The 25,104-nt window shown below is 43.0% G+C and overlaps 1 protein-coding gene across 2 annotated transcripts in view; it reads right to left on the reverse strand.

Moving 5' to 3' along the window:
• Positions 1 to 358: 358 nt before the first annotated feature.
• The window catches only part of ABHD2 (abhydrolase domain containing 2, acylglycerol lipase), a 42,655-nt gene continuing 17,909 nt past the window's right edge, over positions 359 to 25,104 (reverse strand). For both annotated transcript variants that reach the window (XM_050902953.1, XM_050902954.1), the window contains exons 4-11: positions 20,617 to 20,792; positions 18,880 to 19,047; positions 15,816 to 15,999; positions 12,071 to 12,163; positions 10,251 to 10,364; positions 8,898 to 8,967; positions 7,945 to 8,029; positions 359 to 6,888 (exon numbers count right to left, since the gene is read on the reverse strand). In XM_050902953.1, coding sequence (XP_050758910.1) covers positions 6,692 to 6,888; positions 7,945 to 8,029; positions 8,898 to 8,967; positions 10,251 to 10,364; positions 12,071 to 12,163; positions 15,816 to 15,999; positions 18,880 to 19,047; positions 20,617 to 20,792 — 1,087 coding nt within the window. In that variant the 3' untranslated portion in view covers positions 359 to 6,691. The remainder of the gene's footprint in view (positions 6,889 to 7,944; positions 8,030 to 8,897; positions 8,968 to 10,250; positions 10,365 to 12,070; positions 12,164 to 15,815; positions 16,000 to 18,879; positions 19,048 to 20,616; positions 20,793 to 25,104) is intronic.

A 25,104-nucleotide genomic window follows, 5' to 3' on the forward strand; every position in this document is an offset into this window, starting at 1 on the left:
CAAGCCAGCTCCTGCCTTGGTGTATACCACAGGGATATAAGGACAGCCTTTCCCCAAGACAGTCTTGTTTTAGATGTTAGACAGCACTAGCGAACAGAAACTAATACTAATTCACATGTAAGTGCTGGCACTAAAGGATTCCTCTTCTTCCTCCTTTAGCTAATCCAAATCTCATAACTGAGGGAACATGTTCAGATACCCAGTTGCATTTTAATCAATATTACCTTGTTGGCCCAATATATTCCCACATGAGACAATCCTCTCCCCACTGCAGAGGAAGTGAGTAAGAAAGCATGGCTGCTTTGCCTGTCAAGAGTGACAGCTGACTTCATCACCCAATAACACTGCACACAGTCACTACATGTAGCACTGACTTCAATAAGTCCTTTATTTTTAAATAAAGAAATCCCACTGAATCAAAGTTAACAAAATTACATTTTGTTTTGCAATGACCTCCATTTCACACCACACAGAAAAACAAAAATTAAAGAAAAAAATCAAAGACATTGTTTTATATATATTTATATATATAATTTTAAAGGTAAACATCAGCAGATATAGAAAAATTGCATTGCTAGTTGCAAATCATCTCCCCTGCAGCTGTCAGCTCCAGAGAATCTGACTCAGAACATGGCAGCAGGGAGGGTGTCTCAGTATACAAGCTTTTTCAGGGCAGCATTTAGAGGTGGTTCCAGAATATAATTTTGCCAATTTGAAAACATTTTCATAGTAAACTGCTCACCAAGAACATTAGTAGTCACTCAGCCTGTTCTAACACAGCTGCACGGGCAAAACAAGAAGGGCACAGGCCTGTTCTTCCTGAGCTCTCCACACACCTCTTCAGCTTGGGATTTTCAGAGAGAGAGGCTATGCTTTCTCAAGAAGAATGTCTAGTGATCTGTCACTGGGAATTATGGTCAAGCTGTCAAGTAACACAATAAGAAAACATGCTCCTTTGGAAAGCTGCTGACTTGGGCTAAGCAATAGGGTTTGGTTATATCAAATACAAGTGGGTTTTGTTTGGCTTTTTTTTTTTTTTTTTTAAAGACTTCCCAGTTGGCAGGAGCCATGAGAAGGGTCAACATCCCAGCAGAGCTATAGTGGAGATCCTAGAAGAAAGTTCTGTATCTAATCAAAGCTCTTGCATGACCGGAGATAGACAATGCGAGCTTGTCATTCAGACAGAAGCAAAAAGACTTTGGGTACAGCCACCTTGTGGGATCGGGCTCCTTACTGGCATTAAAGCTACCTGGGTCAGGTGAGAAGGAAAGAAAAGCCTTTACCCACAAGTGATGCAGGGCTGGAGCTTTTGGAGAGTGTTATCAGATAGACTTGAAAAAGGCTGTTCAATACCAGCAGAGCCAACCTGATAAATCCTGCCCTGGATTGCAGTGTTTGTGTCCATTGATTAGCCAGCAAACCCAAGAATACAGATGTTCAGAATGCAACAGTTCAGGATTACCCTTCCACCACAGCGTGGAAAGCTGGCAACTGCTTTGACTCATTGATGGCACTTACGCCTAAGCTCCCCCACAGCAGAGAAAGTCCAGGCCAGCGTAATAGACACTCCCAGTGATAAAAGGGGTACAGTTAACAAGGCATCCCTCCCTTGGGCTGGTGTTGCTCTGAGGCATTCTAAGCTTGGAGAAAACTCAGAAAGTCCTCACACCAAGAGTTGTTTGCTTTTCACCTAGAAGCCATGAAGGAGACACTGCTTTGAGTCACTGTGGCTTCAGGACCTACCCAACCAACAGACCCACCTAAGGAGTAAGGACACATGGAGCATGATTCAAGGTAGAAAGAAGATGCTCTTCACAACAAATGACTTGCACAGGCAGCACAAGGCTAGGGCCTTTTCTGGTCTCCTGGAAAAAGGCTGTGAAGAATTTCAGTAAGCTCCAGACAGGCATAATATTTCTAGAAAAAAACTTGGAAGCAATCCAGGTGACTAAACTGTTTGGCAATTAAATCCTGAAGTTGCTACTCTCTGCTCTTTCTTTTGAGATGTAGTCACTTAGGCAATCTACCTCCAGCTACACTGCTGGAGAAATAGACACAAGAACTTCGGGATTGTAAAGTACCAAGTCACATATTAAGCAAAGCAAACCCTCCTATCTATGACTCAATCCCTACAGCAGAGAGCTGAAAATGATCCACTGCTGATTATTTTAAGCCTTGAAACAGACTGTAGCTAGTTGTAGGCTGCCCACAAAGGTCCTTTAAGTCAGCAGACACTTGTACAGTGTACATCAGCAGAGGTGTCTCACTACCTAATGTCTGAAAATTCATTTACTGAAAAGCAAAGCCCCACAAGCTCTGACAGAGCTGTTACTGAAATCTCTAGATATGCTGATGTCAAGGGAGGAGGAGAAAAAGGGCAAGGCACCACGTGTCAAAGGGCTGTGGTCTAGGAACTTGTGACAGACCCAGGACAGATGACACACAGGTAGCTTAGCTAAATTCAGTACTGGAGCTAATAGTTCCCAACATCTTTGCTTAATGCCCTGTCTCTGTAATCTATATCTTCATAAAGAGGAACTGCAGAAAAACGCTTAGGAAAAAGACTGCAGGGAAGTTCAAGTGTCTGTCTTTACAGTGCAACTACAACATTGCCAGACCCATCTGGAAACACCTTCAATTTAGAAGCTAACCAAGCGACCATTAAAAATGCTGGCAGATCTGATGTAGTGGAAGCTGCAAGTTCCTTGTGTTCAGTAAGAGCAAGTCCCAGCTGCTCACCTACAGTCTTCAGATCTCTCCAGACACTGACAACGGTGATGGTTGGACCAGCCTAACCATCGAAGAGTAATAGTTCTGCAACTTGCTATCTAACTGAGAGAGTCCTATGGGGTTTATGTTCAAGTGCTACTTACATCCAGTGACAGGAAAGAGGTGTGTATACCACATAAGACCACCTGTGGAAGAACTCTGCTAATGCTTTTTCTAATCCCAGTTTGAAACTAAACAGAGCACATGACAGGTTCATCATGCTGTAATCTTGAACTGCACTATCAGACTATACTGTGATGATCTATAAGTGCACACTTCAACCTCGTGTGTCTTGACACGAGATGAAAAAGATGACTTCACCTCTAAGACTTAAAAATTCCGACTGCATTTAAGGTTGAGTTCACTGGGCAAATGAAGACCACCTGCCCACATCACAAGACTAGTATTGCCTTACTTTGAGAGAGAAGAGTATTTCAGATTAAGATTGGACAAAGTCCCATGCATCTTGGGGTATTGGCACTAGGTATCAGGTGCCAGTCGCTGTCAGCCACAAGACTTAACACACAATTCCTTTCTTTGAAGGTCTTTAGATAACATGCACTGCAGCTTAACTTTCTCCTCTCCCACTTCCCTAAGATCTCTAAGTTACTGCTGCAAGTCTGACACCACGAGTCTTGCTTTGAAAGCAGCATCAAATTGCTGCTGGGTGAGATGGAGAGAATAGTTTTTTTTTTTTCCACTGCTTCCACCTACAACAAGCTTACTAAGCTGAACCTCAGAAACACTGCACAAAAAAGCCATGACAAAAGCTCTTCTTCCCCAAATAGGCTAGAACTAGTTGGTCAAGTCACAAGTGGTTTGAACAGCTGTAGATGCAAGTGCAAAAACAGGTCAAAGGAGCAAGACAGAGATCCATATTACTTCTGTAGTTGAGAGTTTCAGAACGTCCACAGCATCAGCACTTCTGAAGCATGAAGGCTTGGGTTGTGGAGCAGGAAGGAGTATTCCTTGAAAAGACCATCCAACTTTAAAAATCTCTGATTAGACAAAGCTACAGCTCCTGCTGCTTTGAGAATTGCCTAGTTGCTCACCTCATTTTAGGAGACTTGCTTAAAAACAGGTCATTGATTGATTGGCCATCTGCTGTAGTGAAATCAGTTTGAAACGAAGGTACATTTGACAAGAAGGTAGCTTCCTCATACCTCAGAAACAGAAAAACCCATTTGAAAGCCTGGTCCATCAAGAATGACCTTCTTTACAAAATGGAAGGAGGAAATTTTTTTTTCCCAAGAAAAAGCTTCCCAGGACAAAGCTCCGCCTTCAGAGGAACTGGCATGACTTGGCCAAAAAGCAGGAACAAAACACTTGCTTTGCCTCAGCATTAGCCTTCCTGGCCAGTACCCAGCCAGTTCTCACCCTCCTGACTTTCATGTTCTGGGCCAGTCAGCAACTGAATTGTTCTGCCAGTCTGGGGTCCTGGGGAGGAAGGCAGAGCTTCAGCCACTTGGGGAGCTGGGCAGAGTGCCCCTGCTTTCGATAAGGCTCTCAAAGGAGGTCAGATGCACACCGACCTTTCTTTCATAGGTATCCACATGTTGGGTCATATGATGGGCTCTTCACCTCAACAGTGGTATCAGTACCAAGGACAACTTCTGTTCCTCTAGAGCTGTCTGAAGTTGATACTCGTCTCAGCACAGTAAAGCTGGATTGAGGAAGGACACATGAAGCACAGGAAGGGCATTTTTGTTTTCTCAAGGCAGACAACCATGACCTGTGTAAGCTACAGCTGTAGTATACTATGAAAGTTGAAACACTTCTAAAGTTGTAACCCACTGGAGATAAAAAACATATCCCCTACACACCTAAATTTATACTGTATCTATTTGATGTGTACAAGTGTTGTTTACACTCCATTCTGTTAAAGTGAGAAGATATTTAAGTCATATCCAATGAATATTACATGAACAGCTACTTAAGCAAAAATCTGAAATGTCTTTTATGACAGATTTTAGTGATATACAGATGCAGTATGAATAAGAGGATAACAGAGACAAGATATCCATCAGCTAAGAATATCCTTGTTAACTGATGCCCTAAAATAGTTCTTAAGGAACAGCCACAAGCATGGCCAAGTCTTGCTATAGCTTTACTTGGTCACATCCTTTCTTTGAAGAAAAAAGGAAACCTAGTTTTACTAACAAGGAGAATGTGCAGATATCCACAGTTCATTGTAACAGGCCAAGGTGTCTGGCCTAAGGCAAGTGAAAGGAATTTCCTGATATGATAATGCACCTTTGCTACAATAGTTAATTATTGCTTTATTAAAACAAAAACCCACCTCTCCAACCTACTGAAGTTCAGGGACAGGGCAGTCCAGAAGGCTTGTTCCCCTATATTACTAGATTGAAGTCTTGCAGCTTGTTTCGCCCTTAAGCTATACACTAAAGTGCCTGACCAAGGCTGAAGCAATAAAGTGCTAATTGATGTGGGAAGTGTGACAGGAAAAGAACTTCACTGACACTGTGATAAAGAAGTCATAAGGATGGATTAATGAGACTACAATATTGACAGAACAAACAGTAAAAAAAGACTTTTACCACAAAGTTTCAGTCTCCAGATTGTCATGGGACAACTTTCCTTCCAGGGGATAGACTAGAGTCTTTAATAACCATCTTGGCACAGACCATAACAGCCACTTGAGGGAAAGCACAAGTGAGTAGGCATCTTTCCTGCAAACAGCTTTCACACTTCACACATGAAAACTATAAGATGATGTCTGGATGTGGAAAAGGAATTCAAGTGAGGAAGAGCCCAGTGTCTTACTGGAGCCAGTAATCCTACAGCATTTACATAGACATGGAAGTAGTTAGCCATGCAAAGATATCATTTTAGTTGCACAGGGCTAGAGACATCCAGTTCCCGATCAAATGTAAGGCAAGTCATGCGTCTGAAAACCATTTGATGCTTTGAAAGCTAAAGGGAAGAATTTTGCTATGATTTACCCTGACATACAGGGAGTAAATTAAATAGATACCTTCCCCCCCAAAAATTAATCCCTAACAGTACATAATTCTCTATGAAATATTCTTAAAAATAGACTGAGCTCACAGAAAGATCCTGCAGATTCTTAATCACTGGTTTCCATTTAGAAGCCAGAGCCAGATTTAAAAAGCCCTGGGTCAAACAAAAAAATCTAGTACTAAAAAGATGACTACATTTAAAAAGAGGCAAAGATGACAAGAAGGCGACTGATCTAGTCTTGGTGCAAGAACATGTTTATGTAGAAACATTAACTGGTGTTATCAGTCTGTAGCTTTTCTCTACCTGGAGTCCCAGCATAAAGACACCCCAATCCACAGATAGCTGAAGCATGGAAAAGTTAAGTATTTTTAAACTGATTGACTTGTGTAAGTGCATTCCTAGGAAGTAAAAGGCTCCCTTGAGGTGGCACAAGGCTGGAACTCCACTTGCAGTCAAGCATCTGTTTTTCCAAGCCACATTTTAGTGGCTTACAGACTGAACCACTCACTGGCTTCTGGCTTGGTACAGCGTTTTTCCAGCACCAGGACAGAGGAGAGCAGAGCCACAGTTACCCTGTCATCTACACCTAAACAAATGCTGCAGATCAAGTTTTTGACCAGCAGGTGAAGCTATTTTGACATTTGAAACTTCTGCTCTATTAAAGCAAGCAATCTTTAGCTCAGTAACCCTGTAACAAGTCACAGCCAGCAACCTAATTCTTCAAGCAGAGCAGTTAATTACAAACCCAAGTGACTATATATGCAAAGATGCTCTGACCAGATATTAACCTCTGCTTTAACTCCACTTTGGAGGAAAACATTGTGATCGAACTCCAGCCATAGGATATATCAAGGAGAATGGAAACCTGAAGCAGCAGGTGAAGGAACAAGATGTTCCCAAGGGGGAGATATACTGAAGTGATCCAGAGTCTTTGGGTCAATTACTCCTGGCCAGATACAGCCTGCTCTGTGTCTGAGCAGTGAGACTTTGTCTTCTCCCACTGGCAGATGGCATTGGCATACTGTACCACAAGCTTATCCATCCAGGTAAGAGGTTCTGGGAATAGTACAGACCCCTCAAAAAATCCCAGGTGGCCTCCATGAAGCGGCAGCACATGCATGACATTTTCCCGTTTCTCTGTAAAACAAAAGGAGGCACAAAGTTCCAGAAAGTTAATATGTTGGAGCTGAGAATGAAACCATCTTAAGTTGTGATAATCAACTCTACCCTTGGCATAGCATCTGAACTAAAGGAGCAATCATGTGTAGGAAGCAGAAATGCACTGACAAAGGCCATGGCTACTTTGAAGTCCAAAGCACATAACCCCACTGCTTCACAGAACAGGACAGTCTGCAGGAAGCAATCCCAGTCAGTACAAGAAGGTTGCCCAAGAAATGCTGCTGGCTGAGCCCTGACAGCAATACCTGTATTGTCATAAGAATGCTCATTCTTTAACAAATAAACATCTTTAACTCATGTACACTGGAACTAGGACTGTTAGCATCATGTCAAGCTGCACTAAAGCTCTGACAGTACATCAGCGACCTTGTTCCACATATCATGAGAAAATCCCTGTGCTTGCCTCAGTCTGGAAGCAGCTGTGGATAAAGTCTCTGCTTACAGCTTTCAGCCAGGAAAAGCATGAAACCTGCTTCCCTCCCTGTTCACCCACTATTTGTGTGATGAAGCAGCAGGCAGCTCCCTCTTCTGAGCTTCTAAAGGTAATTTACTTTTTCTTGGCTGAAGATAGACAGCTCACAGAACTCCTTTCAAGGGAGAGATCCTAGTGCAGTACCAAATAACACAGCCATGTATGTGCCTCCCCTCTTCATCAGCAAAGGGGGCTGTTCAGCTGTACTTGATCAAGACTATCACTATAATAACCCACCTTTCTACTAAATCCCAGTGAGGAATGAAGACATGAGGAAGCATTTTTCCATTCAAGAATGTAAGCTGCTGGCTATCAGCATAAGCCAAAACAGCAGAAGGTGCCAGAAAGGACTCAAGTTCTTCCTGCTCAAGGTTAGCATTGTTAGTTCTAGCAACTGGTAATTTAAAAGAGGCTTAGTACACATCCCACAGGATTACAGGTGTAAGGAGGCAAGTCAAGCTGCTTTGAAATCATGGATCATGATGTGGTAAGGAAGCAGCAAGGACAAATATGCACAGCTGGAGGAGACTGCTTCAACATACCTGAAAGAGCTCTTGGAATTGATAGAAGGCTCTCATGCACAAGAGGGTCATCAGCAGCATTAACCAACAGAAGAGGAACATAGATCTGCATCAAGAAACATGGCAGGAAAGGAAAAAACAGCAAGGGGTTGGTATTTAAATTTCAGTCTACCAACTGTAAAAGCATCTTAGCTTAACTCAATTAAGACATCTTATTTCAGAATTGCCCTGTACCTGCAGAAGCATCAGAAAAGCAGAAAGAATCGAAATTTAAGACTGGCGGCTTTTCACCAATGGAGTACTTCGCAGCACTTGATCCCCCCCCCCCCCCAACTCAATTGTATGAAAGGGGCAGGAGTGCATCAGAGCAACTACAGATTGAGTCACAGATCTTCCCCACTCTCAGAATTCAAATAGCTACACCTTTTTGCTCTGTATTGCTTTGCACATCAGGCAGTTAGTGCCAGCTCTGTTATGGACACCTTGGTTAAAGTCCAGGAAACTCCCTTGGAACATCTCCATCCTCTGGCTCAGTAGATCAAGGATGAACTAATCTTCCAGTTCCACTTCTGCAAAACTTTGGTCTGCTAAGCATCTGCCTGCCAGATAGCATCCTGAGTCTCTTCCACAGTATCTAGTAAGTCTTTCTTCCTTGAAACTGCAGGCTCTATGCCACCACCCATTTCCCACCTTATCCTTATACACTCAGAGCAGTTCAGCTGAATGCGTGGCTTTATCTAGATCAGTTGGGTGCTACCTCCTGTCAGAGTTATAAGCTCTTAAGAGCCCAGAGCATTTAGCCCCAGTATTAGAGGCAGCAAGAACTGAAATACCACTCCAATATAGTGTCTGATTATTTCTGAAAATCCCAGCTAAGACAGCTGTGTCTAGGCATCAACAACAGAAACCACGGTGCATTTTCTCTCCAGTAGGAAAATGAAGGTACAAGAGCAGTCTCTATTGCAAGAGCTTACCCTGTGCAAGTAATGCAGGCAGCTTTCTTCTTCATAGTATTCCTTCAGGGAACTGTAGCCGTGGAACTTCCTGAAATAGAGAAGACTGTCATTGCAATCATCTGCTTCTAGTACCCACGAGACTTTTACTTTCAAATGAGGACATATAGGCAGAGATAGGAATGATGCCTCAGTTTTCATGGACAATGCTTTTTTTCTACCCAGTGTCTCTGCAAAACTCACCTTTGGCAGCACATGCCTTTATGCTTTCTGTGCTTACTCAAACATTGTAATAGCATGGGCAAGTTAAACACGCAAGTTGAAGTCTAAAAGAAATGCCCTGAAGGCTGCTAAAGTATCCCACTTCACTTAAGTAATAGTACGTATGGAAGAAAGAAAAAGTTATGATCTTGTTCATCTTTACCTGAAAGCCTTTTCAAATACAAAACCACCACAGTTTATGAACCTCAAACATACTGGACAAAAGGGCTTGCCTACAAGCCACCCAGAATTCACTGTGGCTCCAGTTCCTTGCCAAATCCTTAGCACTCCATCCCAAAGCAAGAATTCAGTAAACCTATACTCAAGTGCTTTTTTTTTTTTTTTTTTTTTTTTTACATAAGAGACAACATAGCTGTTGGCCCAAACTAGAAAGGCCTCAGGGATGAGGGATGAGTAGGGAGATTTCCCTAGGAATGGTTTTTAAAAAGCAGCCAGCAATACTCCCAGTCTGCCAGAAGTGTTATAGCTGTATAACTGACAGTTTACAGCTTCATTTTGAAAAGGTGTCAATGCCTAATACAGAACATGCCATGGTATGAACACTGCCACTGAAGAAAGTGCTCTGTTGTTTTCAAGGACACAGGCCGTAACAGGCTACTGCTTAATAAAGCAGAGAGCTTAATTTAGGTGTTAGTACAACACGTAAAAAAGGTTGTATTATCTCAGCCAAACCTAATATTTATTGAGAAGGCACTAGTGTTTTTTGGGGAAAAGGTTTTTTCCAAAATTCAAGCAGGGCTAAGGACATTCATGAGCAGTTCCGAACTGCTTTCCACATTCTGCACGGTTTTTTGCTAGAGCTTGCAGCAGGGCTGGCCTCTTCCTACGTTATTGAAGGCTGCAGGTTCAGACTTACTGATAAATAAATACCTCCTGGATGATTTTACAGAAGCTGTGACTGTCAATAGTGAGGTTTTGGTTTTTTTTTCTGGTAAGTTTTATTCAATGTGAAGGCAAGGAAGAGTTTCTGAGGTTGTTAGCACTGTATTTCAGCAGATTCCTACAGGCACAGCAAGGGGCATGCAAGAGCAACATTTGAAAGAGAAGGTACTTTCAGAGATCTACATAGGATCAGAGAATCACCCTTCATACCTCATAACGTTATCGTCAATCTGCATAAGGGATGTTGCTGTATAGAGTTTGCTCAGATCAGCATCTGACAGGCTTTGTGGCTTCTTCATGTTGTTATCTCCAAAAAGAACTTGCCTGAAAGAGTAACATCAAGGAAAACATCCAAACAACATAACAAGGGCAGCAAAGCCATGACCTGTTCAAGGACAACTAAGTTTACCAAGTCTGACAAGATAAGAATAGAAGTGGGCTACATATACATGAGGCTTTCTTGGGAACAAGTACAGCTTATTTGTCCACCTCCCTTTGCAGCAAGGCTTAACAGAAGCCCTAGCAGCCTCTTTGTAGAAAAAAAATGTTTTCCTGTTATACTGAAAAACTGCATAAGGGGCCTCTAAAAAGAATCTTTCCAGAACAGACAGTGCTAAAAGCATTTGGAAGAGAGGCTGGGTTAGAGGGAGGGTCCTTTGGCTTCAGACCAAACCCGTGGGTGGCTCGGGTGAGAGCACTAGCAGTCCTGGGCATAGCACCTCCTTCACCATCTGGTCCTAAAGTCTCCCCAGCACAGATATTAGGTTAGCTCACACAGCAGAAATTACTTGGGGCATTACCTTAGCAGAAAGCTATTTACTATGGACACTTGTCATAATTAGTTATTGCCCTCAGGAGGAGATGTGTTTCTCTACCAGAACAAACTGCTCCCCTAACAAAGAGAACAAAAGCCACAAGTTGGAAAGGGTTTTTTTATTTCCTTTCAGAGGCAGCTGCAGGGCAGAGCAGGAGGGAGGCTAGGTTTGATTTGGGGGAGCTGCCTTAGAGCACAAGTGATTATGGAAAAAGTTTAACAGACTCACCTTCGAGCCAGCACTGGTTTTTACTGGGTTAGGTATTTAAGTACCTTTTAATGGGGGCTTATCTAACTTCACATGTTAAATTTGGTCAAGTTGTCTAAATATTTGTCAATCTGGAATGAATTATGTGGATCACCCTACATGTCAGCTATCCTAATTCCTTCTACAAGTGTTTCATACTGCACAGGAGTGTAAACAATGAACCAAAAGTTTGCAAGTGACACATGCTCTTAATTGGAATGGGTCTTAGATACACCCCTCATTTTCCCTCGAGTCAGGCAACTTCAAATATATACAGATGAGGTACTTACACATTTATTGCCCTAGAAAGTACCACCCAGAGAACTTCTGATGGAGGAAACAACAATATTACGCATGTCACCTGCTTAACAAACACATTCCTTTGATATGCGAGAGCCACAGACCACAACAGCAGCACAGGGATCCTACAAGTACACTTGCACTCCAAGAAGAGCAACACTAAGTATTTTGCTGGCTACATGCTCTTTCTAGAGGAACAGCTAGAAGCCAGAGCTACAGTTTGACTATTTACTTATTTGATAAGCAGCGGCCCTATACAGCAGATCTTGAAGATTAATCCTACCTCAGGTAGGTGGCAGAACAAGAGGCTCCTTGAATAGGGAATTCTTTGGCTAGAAGTGAAACAGATGCAGAATACTCCACTTTGAAGTCTAATTGCAATGTTTTCCTGTGCTCATCTTGTTTATTCATTAGGCAAGTCTCCTCGGAAGGCAAAAAGACAAAGCCTGCTTTCTTCTAACAAGATCACCAAAGCTTATTTGTAAATTTTACGGTATATGAATGAGATTGACATGGGCTCCCCTTCTCTGTTGGTTCATCTAAAATCCACCAAGCAAGGAACTGGTGCATAATCTTTCAGGAGTCCTATTTTAAAGGACCAAGATGACAAATCCAATATAGCAATTGACCCAAATCAATACTATCAGTGTAAGTGATGTACTGCAGTACCTGTGAGACAGGATGATCTTCTTCATGTTGTCTGCCATGAGGAAGTTATAAAATCTTCTACATTGATCCCACTGCATGAAGGTTTCCTGTGCCCTAGAAAAAACACAGTGCAGAACAATCAAAGCTGTTAATGGAGATCTTGAAAGATCAGATTAATACACTGTAACACCTTATGGCAGCCTAGAGGCTATGTAAACAAACCTCCAGGCCTTCCCTGCCACGGCTTAACCTTTTCCAGGAAACGACTTCCACTTTAATGAAGTTTGCTAGTATCAGAAAACGGATCTGCAGTCTCATTTTGCACAATGCAATTAGCTGTTTTGATCAGAGCATTTAAGAGCCATCAGTCAAGATGCGCAACACTGACAAGAGGATTTTAGTATCCCTTTGCATAAGTTGAATGTAGTTTATCTAATGGGACTATCAAGGAAAGGACTAAAACCTGTTGTGAACAAAGTGTTGTCTATTGTGTACATTAGCTCTGCAGAGGAAATAATTTTTGCAGATGTTTCCAATATGTACAGACACTATTATTGATTTAGCTTCATTTGCAGGAGCTGTATGAATAAATACTAGTTGCAAGTGGCATCTGAGTTGAAGTCTTCACCTATTCTCAAAGCAGAATAGCACTTCATAGCTTACCTGTTGTTAAAACAGAATTAAAGTCATCCAGACTTCTGTGAGCTTTGCCAGATACCAGCACTCCTTTGCTATGCAGGGTCATGGGCAGGTTATAGCTTTACTCTTAGCAGAGTTTGCTGTTACTGAAGAAACGTACTATCATTTACTGAGCAACTTAAGAATGCTGGGAGCAGTTTTAGCTACTGAAGTACTCCTACCACTTAAACATTAACATACCATGAGAACTACAGCAGATTTAGCATGACCTCCCAAGCCACAACCTGCAAGTCTCCTACCAGAGCAAAAGCAAGCTATGTTTTCTTGTAGTAAGCCATGCTGGAGTATGGAATTTTTAAAAAAAAAATTCCTCATCTTTTTGTCTAGCCAGACTATACCTACCATGTTTATGCCAGGGCAGGGGAATGAAGGAAGACAGATGCACGTTTCTTTCTTCACAAAAGGTTTTCCAAGCAAACCTATTAAGTTATTACAAGATGTTTGAAGTTAAAGCTACTACGTTTCCCTGCAGTTCCTGTGGTGCACAATAGTACTCCTAATATGAAGAGCTGCAAGCACTGAAAAAAGGCAGCTTCTGGTATTTTGAGGGCTGCACAGGTTTCAAAGATGAGGACTCTCCCCACAGCCTGTAGCTATGGTGAAGATGCATTCCACAAGATCAAGAAGCAGAATCAAGCCTGTGCAGGCAGAGATTAAGGAATAAGATGACATGTCCCTGTTCAGCCTCAGGAAACAAATTCCCCAGACTCTGTGTTAATTCGTTAAACTAAGACCTAAGAGTCTCAAGTTCTTCTGGCAGATCCTAGTATTGCTGCTACTTTATTATGCCCATCTATGGGACTCATGCTTAACACTCTGGAAAGGCTTTCATATTTCAGATCCCTGGTTCACCTTGCTCACCACCGCTTTTTTCCTTCACTTCCCAAAGTTATTTGGGGAATAAAGGCTATACAAGCTCATAAAAAAAAGAAAGTGGAATTGTAAACTAACTGGTCATGTCTACCTGGGTAATCTGCTTTCATGTAGCCCAGAGGGATGCAGGCAGTTATTTTAACCTACCAGACCAAGCCCAGGAAGGCTGAGGCTTAACCATTCTACCTGGAGGTGCTTTGTACCTCTCCTCTCCCACTTCTATAAACAGGGGCACAAGGCCCTCCCTATCCTGTCTTTTGCTTAGTAGATTTTTACTGATGTTGCTTCCCCCTAGCTCTTCAGCTAATTAGCATTTAAGTCAGAATTAGATATTAGGTAGGGAGACACAAGATCTGAAAAGCCTTCCTACTGATTGCCCAGTAATGCATAGCAGATGTTTTGTGACTGGAGATTTGCTAGTAGATGTTTACCCAGCAGGTGGAGACAAGAGCTCAATAATCCACACAACCCACTGAAGACCTGCATTAAACTCAGACAAGCAGCTGTTATTTTTCCACATGAATATCCAAGTGCAATATCGTTAAACAGGTTGTCCTTGCCCTGCTATTCTACCAGCACATCATGACATACTACTACAGAAATCAGCTTAGGGAACAGCATTACTCACAATAGGATTTTGGAGACCAGAAATACAATATTGCATAATTGCAGAAGATGAACCAAGTGGACCACAGCCAGATGTGATCCTTGCAAACCCTGTCTGACAGCTGCAATTGAGAAGCTGGCCTCAAAAGGATGCTCTGTGCTCCATGCCAGAACACCAAGACAACTAAGAACATTTTACTTGAAACAAAACAGAAAAACTGTTTCTGAAAGCATCTGTTCAGATTTTAAGGGTATATGAACTCATGGGGATGTAGCAGTAGATTATATACTCTTTTAGCAGTAGTCACATCTGATTCAGAAGGGATTAGGTATGCTGGAATATTACCAAAGTGCGTATCAAGCTTTTAGTCACATCCTAATGCTTACAGAAAAGCTTCTTTCTTTCACCTGTAAAAGCTTAACCCATAAAAAGTGTCTTCAGACTGCTGACTATCAAACTGGTCCCTGTACAGCCAGAGCATCAGCAGCGTCAAGAGATTTCCAGCTACTTTGACCAGGCCAGGAGGCCAAATTCCATAGCAAGCCCCTCACAGGGCTGCCATAGTTTCACCATTTTTATCTGCCCAAAAGATCTTGACCCAAATACCCTAGTCTGAACAGCCCCTTTTGCCTTTCAAATAGTCTCAAGGCTCAAAAGTGCAGTTAAATTACTGTAAAGTCAGCTGCACCTCAGTAGTTGTCCATATGTACAGGCAGGAAAAACTGAAAGCCAGTTACACTGTTTTAATCTTCACTACCTGTGCATACATGGGAAGTTACTGCACATTAGTTGAGCCACGAGTTTTCAAGCAGCAGTGCTGTACGCAGATACTCCATCAGAAAATGCAAGTGTTAGCACTAGGTGGAGCCATTACAGCTCTCGTGAAGTGCTACAGCCTTGGCTTCTAGGTGGGGAACCACAAGTTCACATTTTAGGCAGATAGGGCTAAGCCTTCTCCTCCTCACCTTCCAAATTGTATAACATAGCTGCAAGTGCCTCTCCATCTGCTCATCAGCCCAAAGCACTGTTTCAGTGACACACACTAAGAGGGGAGCATGGACTGACAGTGTATGAGTTGTGTGTCTCTTTGCAGTTTCCCCAGGTAAGAGCTGCCAGATGAAACTGCACACTGAAGCCAGACAAGCTATTATGCACCAAGGGATACCTCTCAGAGTGATGAGAAAGTGTAAACTATTGCTTGCAAACCTGGCATCACCTCAGCAGCCTGTCATGCTGCCCAGCCTGCCTGGTTAATTACATCAGGACTGCACAGGGAATCCCTCCTCTTAGGATTCTGTAGCGATGAGACAGAGTTAGGCCAGCTCACACACGCAGACCAGAAGCTGCCAGCATGTACCTGGCCAGGTACAGAAAACTTATTTGCATTGTTGACAGAAAGCTTATTTGTGCTGCCAAATCAACAAAGCTTTGGCTGCTCCTTCAGGAGAGTGGCATCCCACACACTGCAGTCTGTCAGACCAGTTCAATGCAAAACAAACACCACACTCTTCCAAATACACCCTGCCAAAGATCCACCCCCTCCTGCACCCCCAGAAGAGACCAGCATGGAGAAGTCTCTGGACCTACCTCAGTGCGCTGTACCCCTGGCACACGCTGACGCAGCACAGGACTCGCTCCTGGTTGGCCTGGCTCTCCCCCAGGTATTTGCACACAATGTTTCCACCCAGGCTGAAGCCCACAACAACCAGCTGGGTCTGAGGGTAGGTCTTCTTGATGTAATTAACCATGGCACCAAATTCCCAGGTGCAACCTAAAAATAAGGACAAAGTCAAGAATCATCTTCTGACATACCTAGATTCCCACTTCAAGCTTCAGTTGTGTGCTTTAAGTTCAGCTGCTTACGCTTTCTGACTTTTCAATAACCTTAAGGATTTAAGAGCTCTGATTCACACATGTGTTCATGTATCTGTTTTATGAGTCCTGTGGACCTTAGCTCATGCTTAGTTTTGACAGAGTACCAAAGTAAGATGAAATTAACTTGCTTAAAAATCATGGCAACAGCTAGTCTGACAATCGAAACTCTTCCTTTCTAAAGCAGCTTAAAAAGCAGTCTCCAACAACTCTGGGCTTGACATGACTATCTAAGAACAGCGCACATCATTAGCCTCCTGAGGCAGTTTGCCACTTCTGAACTTAAGTGGGGTGTCTGGAAAGCAGCTTGCTCCTTTGCTTTTAGGAAGACTGCCATGGATCCTTAAATCCATGTTGATGCAGGGAGGGGATGGAAATGCAGAGTTGGCTTGTCAGGACAGAGCTCTCAGTGGACTGTTGCAGAGCCTGACTAAGCAGGTGCTCTCTGGAATCAGAGGGAAGGGTTTAAGCAGAGGCAGCTAGCCCTTTTTAACCACTGAAGAGGTAAAGATATTGCAGCTTCCTAGAAGACATATGGGTATCCCCTCTTCAAGAGAAGAGATAAGTGACTCTATACAGATCTGTTCTGCTCTCAGCTAACACCCACTTGCATCCCACAGGCTGCAGGCACCGAGGCATCCAGTTTCTGGCAGTCCTGGGGTCCTCAGATTGTTTAACAGACTTGAAGGCCTCCACATATGCAACATCTGAGTACCTACAGCTATTTCTCCTGCCTCTGAGTTTGGGAAAAGGAAACATGAAGAGAAGCAGCTGCAAAACTGATGGCATTAGCACACTGGTATCAACCGTCTATGCACTTTGTTCACCCTTCCATTGGATTTAAGACTGCAAACCACATAGGAGGCATCACATGAACAACAGAAATAAAATTCCAGCTGTTTACTCCTGTCCAGAGTCAGAAATTCAGCTCTATCCTGTGGAACTTGTCCAGGGAGATAAACCCTAAGAGTTGGGATTCTGCTCTGTGCCAACCTAACACTGCTCCAGTGTGCCCCCACCCCAACTGTAGCATCCTTGCTAGACATCAAACTGAGGTTTTAGTGAGCTCTGAAGTAGACTCTGAGCACCAGGGTTTGTGTTTACTTCAGTGAAACAGCAAGCTTCTGGCTGACCATTTCAGCAGGGCTTGGGCACTTCCTTGTGAACATTCTTAATGAGCAATTTTCCTCAAGATGACAAATGCTGCATTGCTCTAATGTCCTCTGGAAGAAGCCAGCAGTCAAAATACTTAGTGTTTGACCTTCATGATTTGAGGGCAGCTGGTAGCTATTTCAGAAATCCGAAACTAGAATAGCAACAGGTCAAGCTTGATGTAAAGGCTGGAGGATTCAGCAAATCCCAGATTTAGGTTACTTGTTCCTCAACAAATATGTCAGGAATCCAGGAAAAGCTGGAAGAACACTGGGATATTTGGGTTGGAGGCAGAGTAAAGTCTGCTCATGGTCTTGCTGGCACTCCACTTAACAAGCAACTCTGCCAAGTGATTTACTGTCTTACTCAAAGGAAGTGCTAGACATTCCTTGCCCTTTCCAAGGCTATAAAAGACTCGGAAAGGTATGTCTCAAGAGATGCACTACAGAATAACTCCCTAAGGTCTAAAGCAAAGCTCCATGGGAGAAAGCTCTCAACTTTTATCAAAAAAGCAAATGCTTTAAGGAGGCCAAGCTTAGTTCCTAAGACATAGTAGGCTTGAAGCCATTAACAGCCTAGGGCCTCAATACAAATTGAGGTACTTGGTATTCCTGAAATGTTTTCCACTGAGGAGTAGATTTAATAACTATGAAACAAACAACAAAGCATTACAGCCTATTTGCCTGCCAGACTCAGAATCTCAAAGCACAATATTTCTATTTTGGCAATTCAACTGTTCAAGATAAACATTCAAACTGTTAATCCAAACTCTTAGCAGTAAGTATCTTAGTTGTGTTTAAAAAAGAAAAAGAAATCTAACACCAGTCTGCTAAGCCCACAATTGACTCCTGACATAATGTACCTATAGATGTTTGCAGTAAAGAGGGACACGAGGGCTCAAGAGAGCTCAGGAACAAGCAGATCAGGTCGCAGGCAAGAAGGCCACATTCTACAAAGATCATGTTACTCACTAGCAGGGCAGTTAAGAATAGCTGGAGTCACCCTTAACAGTTCCAAATCCTTTATTCCTTTTAATTTCTAGGTTAAGAAAGATTTCCTTATACTCAAGGTCAAAGCCCAAACTCATGGCAGTTAAGCACTACTGCTTCTGTAGCTTTACTGTCATACTGTAGAATTGTTGCTGTTCCTTGACATTTGTTACATCCAGGGATCAATCCTCATGTGTCCCTCCTAGGATAGAAATGTACTTTCTGGATAGGCTGGTACAAACTCCTCTCATATTACATTTTACAAAGCCTCAGAAGTAGTGCTTATCCTTCGGAGCCAGGTTTGTTTCACATTCCACTAAACTGGCATTTCAGCATCTCTAAAATCCTTTGCGCAGGCTCTTAGTAGCCACAAGAGTTTCTTTTCCAAAAATTTTCTTTCCAAAAAACTGCCTCCTTGATTAGGATACATGTGTAAGAGCTGGGAGAAGAGACAAGGAAAAGTGAATCCCAGTATTAGCCTCCCCTCTTCCTCACGTGTAAGTTCAGTTTCGTTCCTAAAACAGTACAAAACTACTTGCATTCAGATACAGCAGTTGTGTTATGCTGAAGGAGGCTGATCAAGCCCTAGAAATTCCACAAGCTTGAAAATAAGCCCCCAGCTGCCATACAGTACCTACCGTATGTGAACATTCGTGGAGAAGTGAGCTCAATATTTGGTAAGGCTCCCAAGTGATTCAGGACAGCACATCTGTACCCATTTTTTTGCGCATAGTCAACAAAAGTGCGGATATACTGCTTTTCACTGTGGTTAGCAATCCCAGGGCAGATTACCATCGTGACATCCTCTGTGCACAGAAAGAGAGGGAAGTTAAGTAAATGTCACTTCATGCAAATTAAGAGATTCAGAAGGTTTCCATTTCAGATCCGTGGGAAACCATCTACCAGAAGCAAGCTAAAAATCCTACTAGTCTGCCAAAAATCCAGTATGGGACAGCAGACTAGCAGCTCTAGTGCTACAGATGTGAAAAAGTAATTCATGTTACAGGAGATGAACAGTTTTCTAACTTCAGGGAAAGCTGCCCAAACAGTTCTACAGGCATTGCCTAGAGACCAAGAGTAAATTCTTCCCTTTGAAGGATGTTCTTGACATTACACATGTTCTACCTCTGACAGCCTCCTGTGACTGCTAAGTCTGTGGAAGCTCTGGAGCCCACTGCTCCTTCATGCTCCAAGCAGACTGGCTATGCTATTTTTCCCTTGTTTCCCTTCCAGAGTTGGGTGTAATGCAGATCTTCAAAATGAAGCTTTGCTAAGCACAGACATTTTGATCGGCTGACATTAGCCATCATCTGCTTTGTGGCTAATCTAATAATATTTGATCTGCTGACACTGTTCACTAGTTTAACAAGATATCATTTCATCAACTAAGAAAGTAATTGTTGTAATTCAAGTAAGCACAGTAAATTACATTCAGGATTAGCATATGTGCTTTGAATTAGCTATTAGACTCTTATGTGCAAAGCTCCAACATTAGCAGCTCTAGCCACTGAATTTTTGCCTCATTAGGAAAGCACTGCTCAGATTCTCCTCAGTGATAGAGACAGCAGTAACTGTTCTAGTGCAGCATTATACCATGAGGATCTCAACACTGACAGTTAAGAAAAGAACTCTGCTTTTTCTGAAGGCCAAATGGGAGTCATGGGCTTACAGTGAAATCAGCTACTGCAGGGGTAAACTGTACTTCTGAAGTCAAGCCACAGTAACTCAGTTTTAAGTGTTGCTGTTACTATTAGTAACAGCGAGTTTGAAAGCTGACATTCACTCTGAATATACATACATAAGGTTGCAAGGAATCACTATGATTTTCTTTTTTATGGAGTTGTCTTCATGTCTGGACTCCTTCATACCCTGTGCACAGAGTTTGTTTCCATGCAGATCTTGAAACATCTATTGTTGGTAAAGACTACCAAGAACCTGTTTCTAAGGGGGAGATAAAGTCTAGTTTCTTTTCCATACACAGCAGGCTACGAAGAACCTCATGCAGCTAGCCTCTGTTCTATGATCCCACAGCCTTAACATGCAAAGGGCACTCCAAGGCTTACCACCAGATTCTTTTTGCCAGCCTCTCACTTGAGGCACAGGTTATGGAACATTTCTTCTGTTCCTTAACTCACCACCCCTTGCCACAAACAGTTAATTAGTCTAGTAGGGTCTTTCCTGCTGTCTGAGATACAGGTATACAGCAAGATGGCCTCAGCCTCCACACATTGGTTAGTATTGCTTAGCAGCCCCCTTCCATCACCAGAATTAACATCTATCCTTTCCGATAAATCAAGTAGCAGTGTCCTCATCCATCCCCTAGAGCACAGAATGAAAGTTAGCAGCTAGATGCAGCCAGCAGCTGTTTGACTGACCTCCAATGCAGTGCTCGGACTGTGGCTCAAAGAGATCAAAGGTGGCTGTTGCTCCATCTGGCATCGTGAGGTACTTGCGAAGTCCGTACGGATGTGGTGATCTCACTCTGCCCATTTTCCCATAAAGGGCAGTCTGGATATGTCCACTCTTTCCCCAGATTAGGGGTGGAATGTACCTGAAAGAGGCAGTAATTTAATCGCTTATCCCTGCTGTGTTAACGAGCCTTGAAAACAGATAAGCACTCCCATAACAAATCTCCCCCTCGCTACCAAATACAGTAACAAATATGATATTGTTTTTGCTATGACTGAACTGGCAGCACCGATCTTTGCAGCCTTCACAAGAGGAGAGACTGATATGCTCTCAAAGCTGAGAAATCAGCACTGATAGCAGCAGCAGCACAAACCCAGACATTCCTCTATATTGAAGTGTCTACACAACAAATGCTTCTCACCAAATACAGAGAGGCCCTGTGCCTCAGCGAGATTGGGACAGCGTGTTGCTAGCCAACCAAACCGACCTCCAGAACCTGTAAAGAGTTGTAAATCTGTTTTAATTGAAACACTGAAGCCTGCTGGGTTGAGCCACATGAACTTGTGTAAGCGCTTGACTGTACAAGCCGGTGGCAGAAACAACAGGATTCATAGCAAGTTCTAGAAGACCAAAAGCCCCACGACTTGCTGGTTGGGACAATTTTACACAGAACTGCTTTTCTCAGTTAAGCGAATAGCACAGTACAGGGTGATTTTGCCTCTCAAGCAGAGTTAGCTAAAGCTGGGACAGTTTTAAAAGGACCCGTCAGAATTGGCCAAACTCCACTGAATAATAAATGCCTTTCAACATAAGAAGGAATCCATCAATTATGTTTGCTTATCAAGGGCATATTAAAGATAGGTGACAAAGCAGATTGTCTTTCTTTTCCTGGCTTACTGGCCCTCAAAAAAGACATGGGGGAAGCACAGCTATTAGCTGGAAGGCATTACAGGCTCAGTTGTTAGGATTTTTTAGTACAAGCAGAGCTGCAAGTGGTTTAACAGGAAACATACTGTTGCCCACATGGTAGTGGTATGGCAGTCACCTGGTGTGCTGGTTTTGGCTGGGATAGAGTTAATTTTCTTCACAGTAGCTAGTATGGGGCTGTGTTTTGGATTTGTGCTGAAAACAGTGTTGATAAGTCAGGCATGTTTTAGTTATTGCTGAGCAGTGCTTACACAGTGTCAAGGCCTTTTCTGCTTCTCACGCCCCCACACCAGCAAGGAGGCTGGGGGTGCACAAGAAGCTGGGAGGGGACACAGCTGGGACAGCTGGCCCCAACTGACCAAAGGGATATTCCATACCATATGATGTCGTGCTCAGCATATAAAGCTGGGGGAAGAAGGAAGGGGGGAACATTTGGAGTGATGGCATTTGTCTTCCCAAGTCCCCGTTGCACATGATGGAGCCCTGCTTTCCTGGAGATGGCTGAACACCTGCCTGCCGATGGGAAGTGGTGGATGAACTGCTTGTTTTGCTTTCCTTGCGCACAGGGCTTTTGCTTTACCATTTAAACTGTCTTTATCTCAGCTCACAAGTTTTCTCACTTTTGCCCTTCCAATTCTCTCCCCCATCCCACTGGGGAGGGGTGAGCAAGTGGCTATGTGGTGCTTAGTTGCCAGCTGGGGTTAAACCACAACACCTGGCCGCTCCGCAAAGGAGAGACTGAGCCTATGCCTTGAAAAAGACAGTTATATCAGCTCTCAACAGGAAAGCACAAATGATTTGTTTAGGAGAATAGCAGTCCCAGGGGACATGCTTCCAATTAAGGAGCTGTGGTCTCTGCTATACAGAGCAGGGTATCCAGAAGAAGCTTGAGAGCCGCTGACACCACCTTGGATCCTGAGAGATTAGCGACTCCCTCCCTGTTGTGTTTTTTAGGGCTTCCTACAATTGTTCCCTTCAACTTCTTGAGACCACATGAAGCAGAGATCATGTTCTTCCCTGTTTACAGAAAACTACGCAGTTCAGGACTCAGATTTACTACTTAAGCCCATAATCCACTAGAATGTGACAGAAACCTTGCCTTTGTGCTCTGACACTACCTACTCACACAGCTGGACTTTCTTCCCCATGCCAGCTCTTATGTGTCATATCCACAACTCCCTGTTCCCCCTACACACTCCTCAAAAAAAGACTTCCTATAAAAATAAGAACTATCTAGGCTTGTTTAGCAAGACAAGAGCAGCAGTATGCTCTTTCTCCCTGTTCTCTTCCCTGATCTATAAGGGAGACTTCTTACAGTCAAAGCAACACAGCCGTTCACTGTACAGTTTCACTCAGTTTTTGCAAGTGCACTTCCCAAAGAGACCCGGAATAGATTCCCATAGAAGTAGATACCACTTCAATAAAGGCTGGAAAAGCTGCCAACTGATACTTGTAACCTTGTAAATTAGCCCTCAGTGCATCGTGGATTTGATCACTCAGCTATAAAGCTTTTCAAAGAATCTATGTGAGGCTAGTAGCACTATCTTATCAGCCCAGCATCCCTGCACTGGGAGATATGCACTGCAGGTGAGTCTTGCCAGGTGCAGTGTGCAGTATGCCAGCCATGCAGAGATTCCCAGCAGTGATGGGGACTGTACAACCTCATCCTCTGCAGTTGCTGGTAGAAATGGAAAGTAGTTAGTGGATACATTCTCACAATTCAAAGCAGATATACATCGGGATAGTGCAGTCAATGTAAACAAGGCTGCCCAAGAAGAACTACAAATGGTTCTGCTCAAGTCACATACAGCTCAATGCAGAGGGTTTTGAACAGCAACTATTATGCCAGACGGAAGAGACACTGCTCTTCTAGCATAAGAAAAAGCAGCTAGCTTCAGCCCAGTCATTTACTCTACAATCAGTTCAGGTCAGTAGCCATACCCCACACTAGACAGTACTTGACTGGCTTTTTGTCTTCTTTCACAGAAGTCCTTTGCAGATAGGTTTTGCTAGCAGCTTTTGAGGAGAGCTATCAAATAACCTATAATAAGAATTTGCAGCTCTTAGATGTCAACATTGTTGCATGGTTTCTGATCTTAGGTTAAGGACATGCATTGGAAAGTTTTGGTGACTGTGGTTCTATACAGCGCTTTTCAAATCAAAGATTATCCCAGGTAAAACCCAAAGTCTTACCCCATAGGGCTAACAGGAAAGCAACATCTCCAGCTACAGCAGCTAACTTATACAGCTGTGACCGATTACTGCTACCACCTTGATAAAAAAAAAATCAAGGATCTCTGCAAGCACAAATCCTTTCCTCATGTTTACCTACAGTTCAGTTTCCAGCTATAAATTAGTCATCCAGTGGAGTAGATGCAGCAGCTGCAGCAGCACATACTACACAATGTTGTTAGAGGGGAAATTAGAAAAAGTCTTCAAAGCCTCACCACTACTGCTGGTGTTTAAATGAAGACAAATGGCTTCAAGCATACTGCTTGCTTACTAAGAGCATACTACTTACCACAGCCTGCCTCCTCAGGTCACAGCTGGTTTCTTTGGGGAAAGAAAACCCCAAACCCACCTTGAATAACCCAGCTGGAAGCTACTTGAAGTACTGATCTTCAGTAAGTCAAACCTTTATGCCACTTTTACATAGGTAAACAGCACATGCAGTTTCATTGATACATTCTTCATTAAAGGAAAGACTAAAACCAAGGCAGGAATCCCTGTGACTCCATCCATAATGGACAAATGATACCTATGGGTTCCACATTTCCCTCAAAGCTAAAACTGTGTGAAGCCCTATGGACAAGGGTGCATTCACTGCTTGCTCCCTTCAGAGCACACAAGCTAGTGTTTCCGAGCATCTTATGAACTAAGCAAGTAAAATGCTCAGCTTATCTTTTACACTAACTCCAGTCAGTTGTTTAAGCATCACACTCCCTGCAGCAAAGATGTGCTAGTGTTAGTCACTCTGCATGTAACTACACTCTTCTAGATAAATATTCAAAGGTCCAGTTCCAGCATGAGTAATGTGCATAGGACAGTACTCTGATGCAGAGATTTGTTACTCCCACTTAGTCATACTTAGGCACGTTAAGTATATTTCTGCAGTTTCCACTTAAAAATAAAGCAGTTAAAGCCCTGAAATACATGCAAGTGTTAGAGCAGCAGCTTATCTCCCCTATCTTTTCTTTTACTACTGCCCATCAGCCTTTAAGCAATAGGCTTGTGGTGAGATAGATATCCTAAAATCCCTTAAGCATCCAGGCTCCAGGAGACTGGACATCACAAGACTTCAACAGGGAGGGGGAAAGAAGTTGCCCAGATTGTATAGGTCTTGCATAATCAGTGAAAAACTATACCAGATTAAAACTCAACTTACCAGACTGATGCAAAGCAAGCAGCTATTAAAAATATTAGATTTTCATTCCCCAAGACAAGTTGCCAATTTAACCTACTACAAAACCCAATAAAGCCTTGACAGTAACAAAGCGATGCCTCTATATCATCACATTGCGGTAACA

This window comes from Gymnogyps californianus, chromosome 11 (genome assembly GCF_018139145.2).
Source record: "Gymnogyps californianus isolate 813 chromosome 11, ASM1813914v2, whole genome shotgun sequence".
NCBI lineage: Eukaryota > Metazoa > Chordata > Aves > Accipitriformes > Cathartidae > Gymnogyps > Gymnogyps californianus.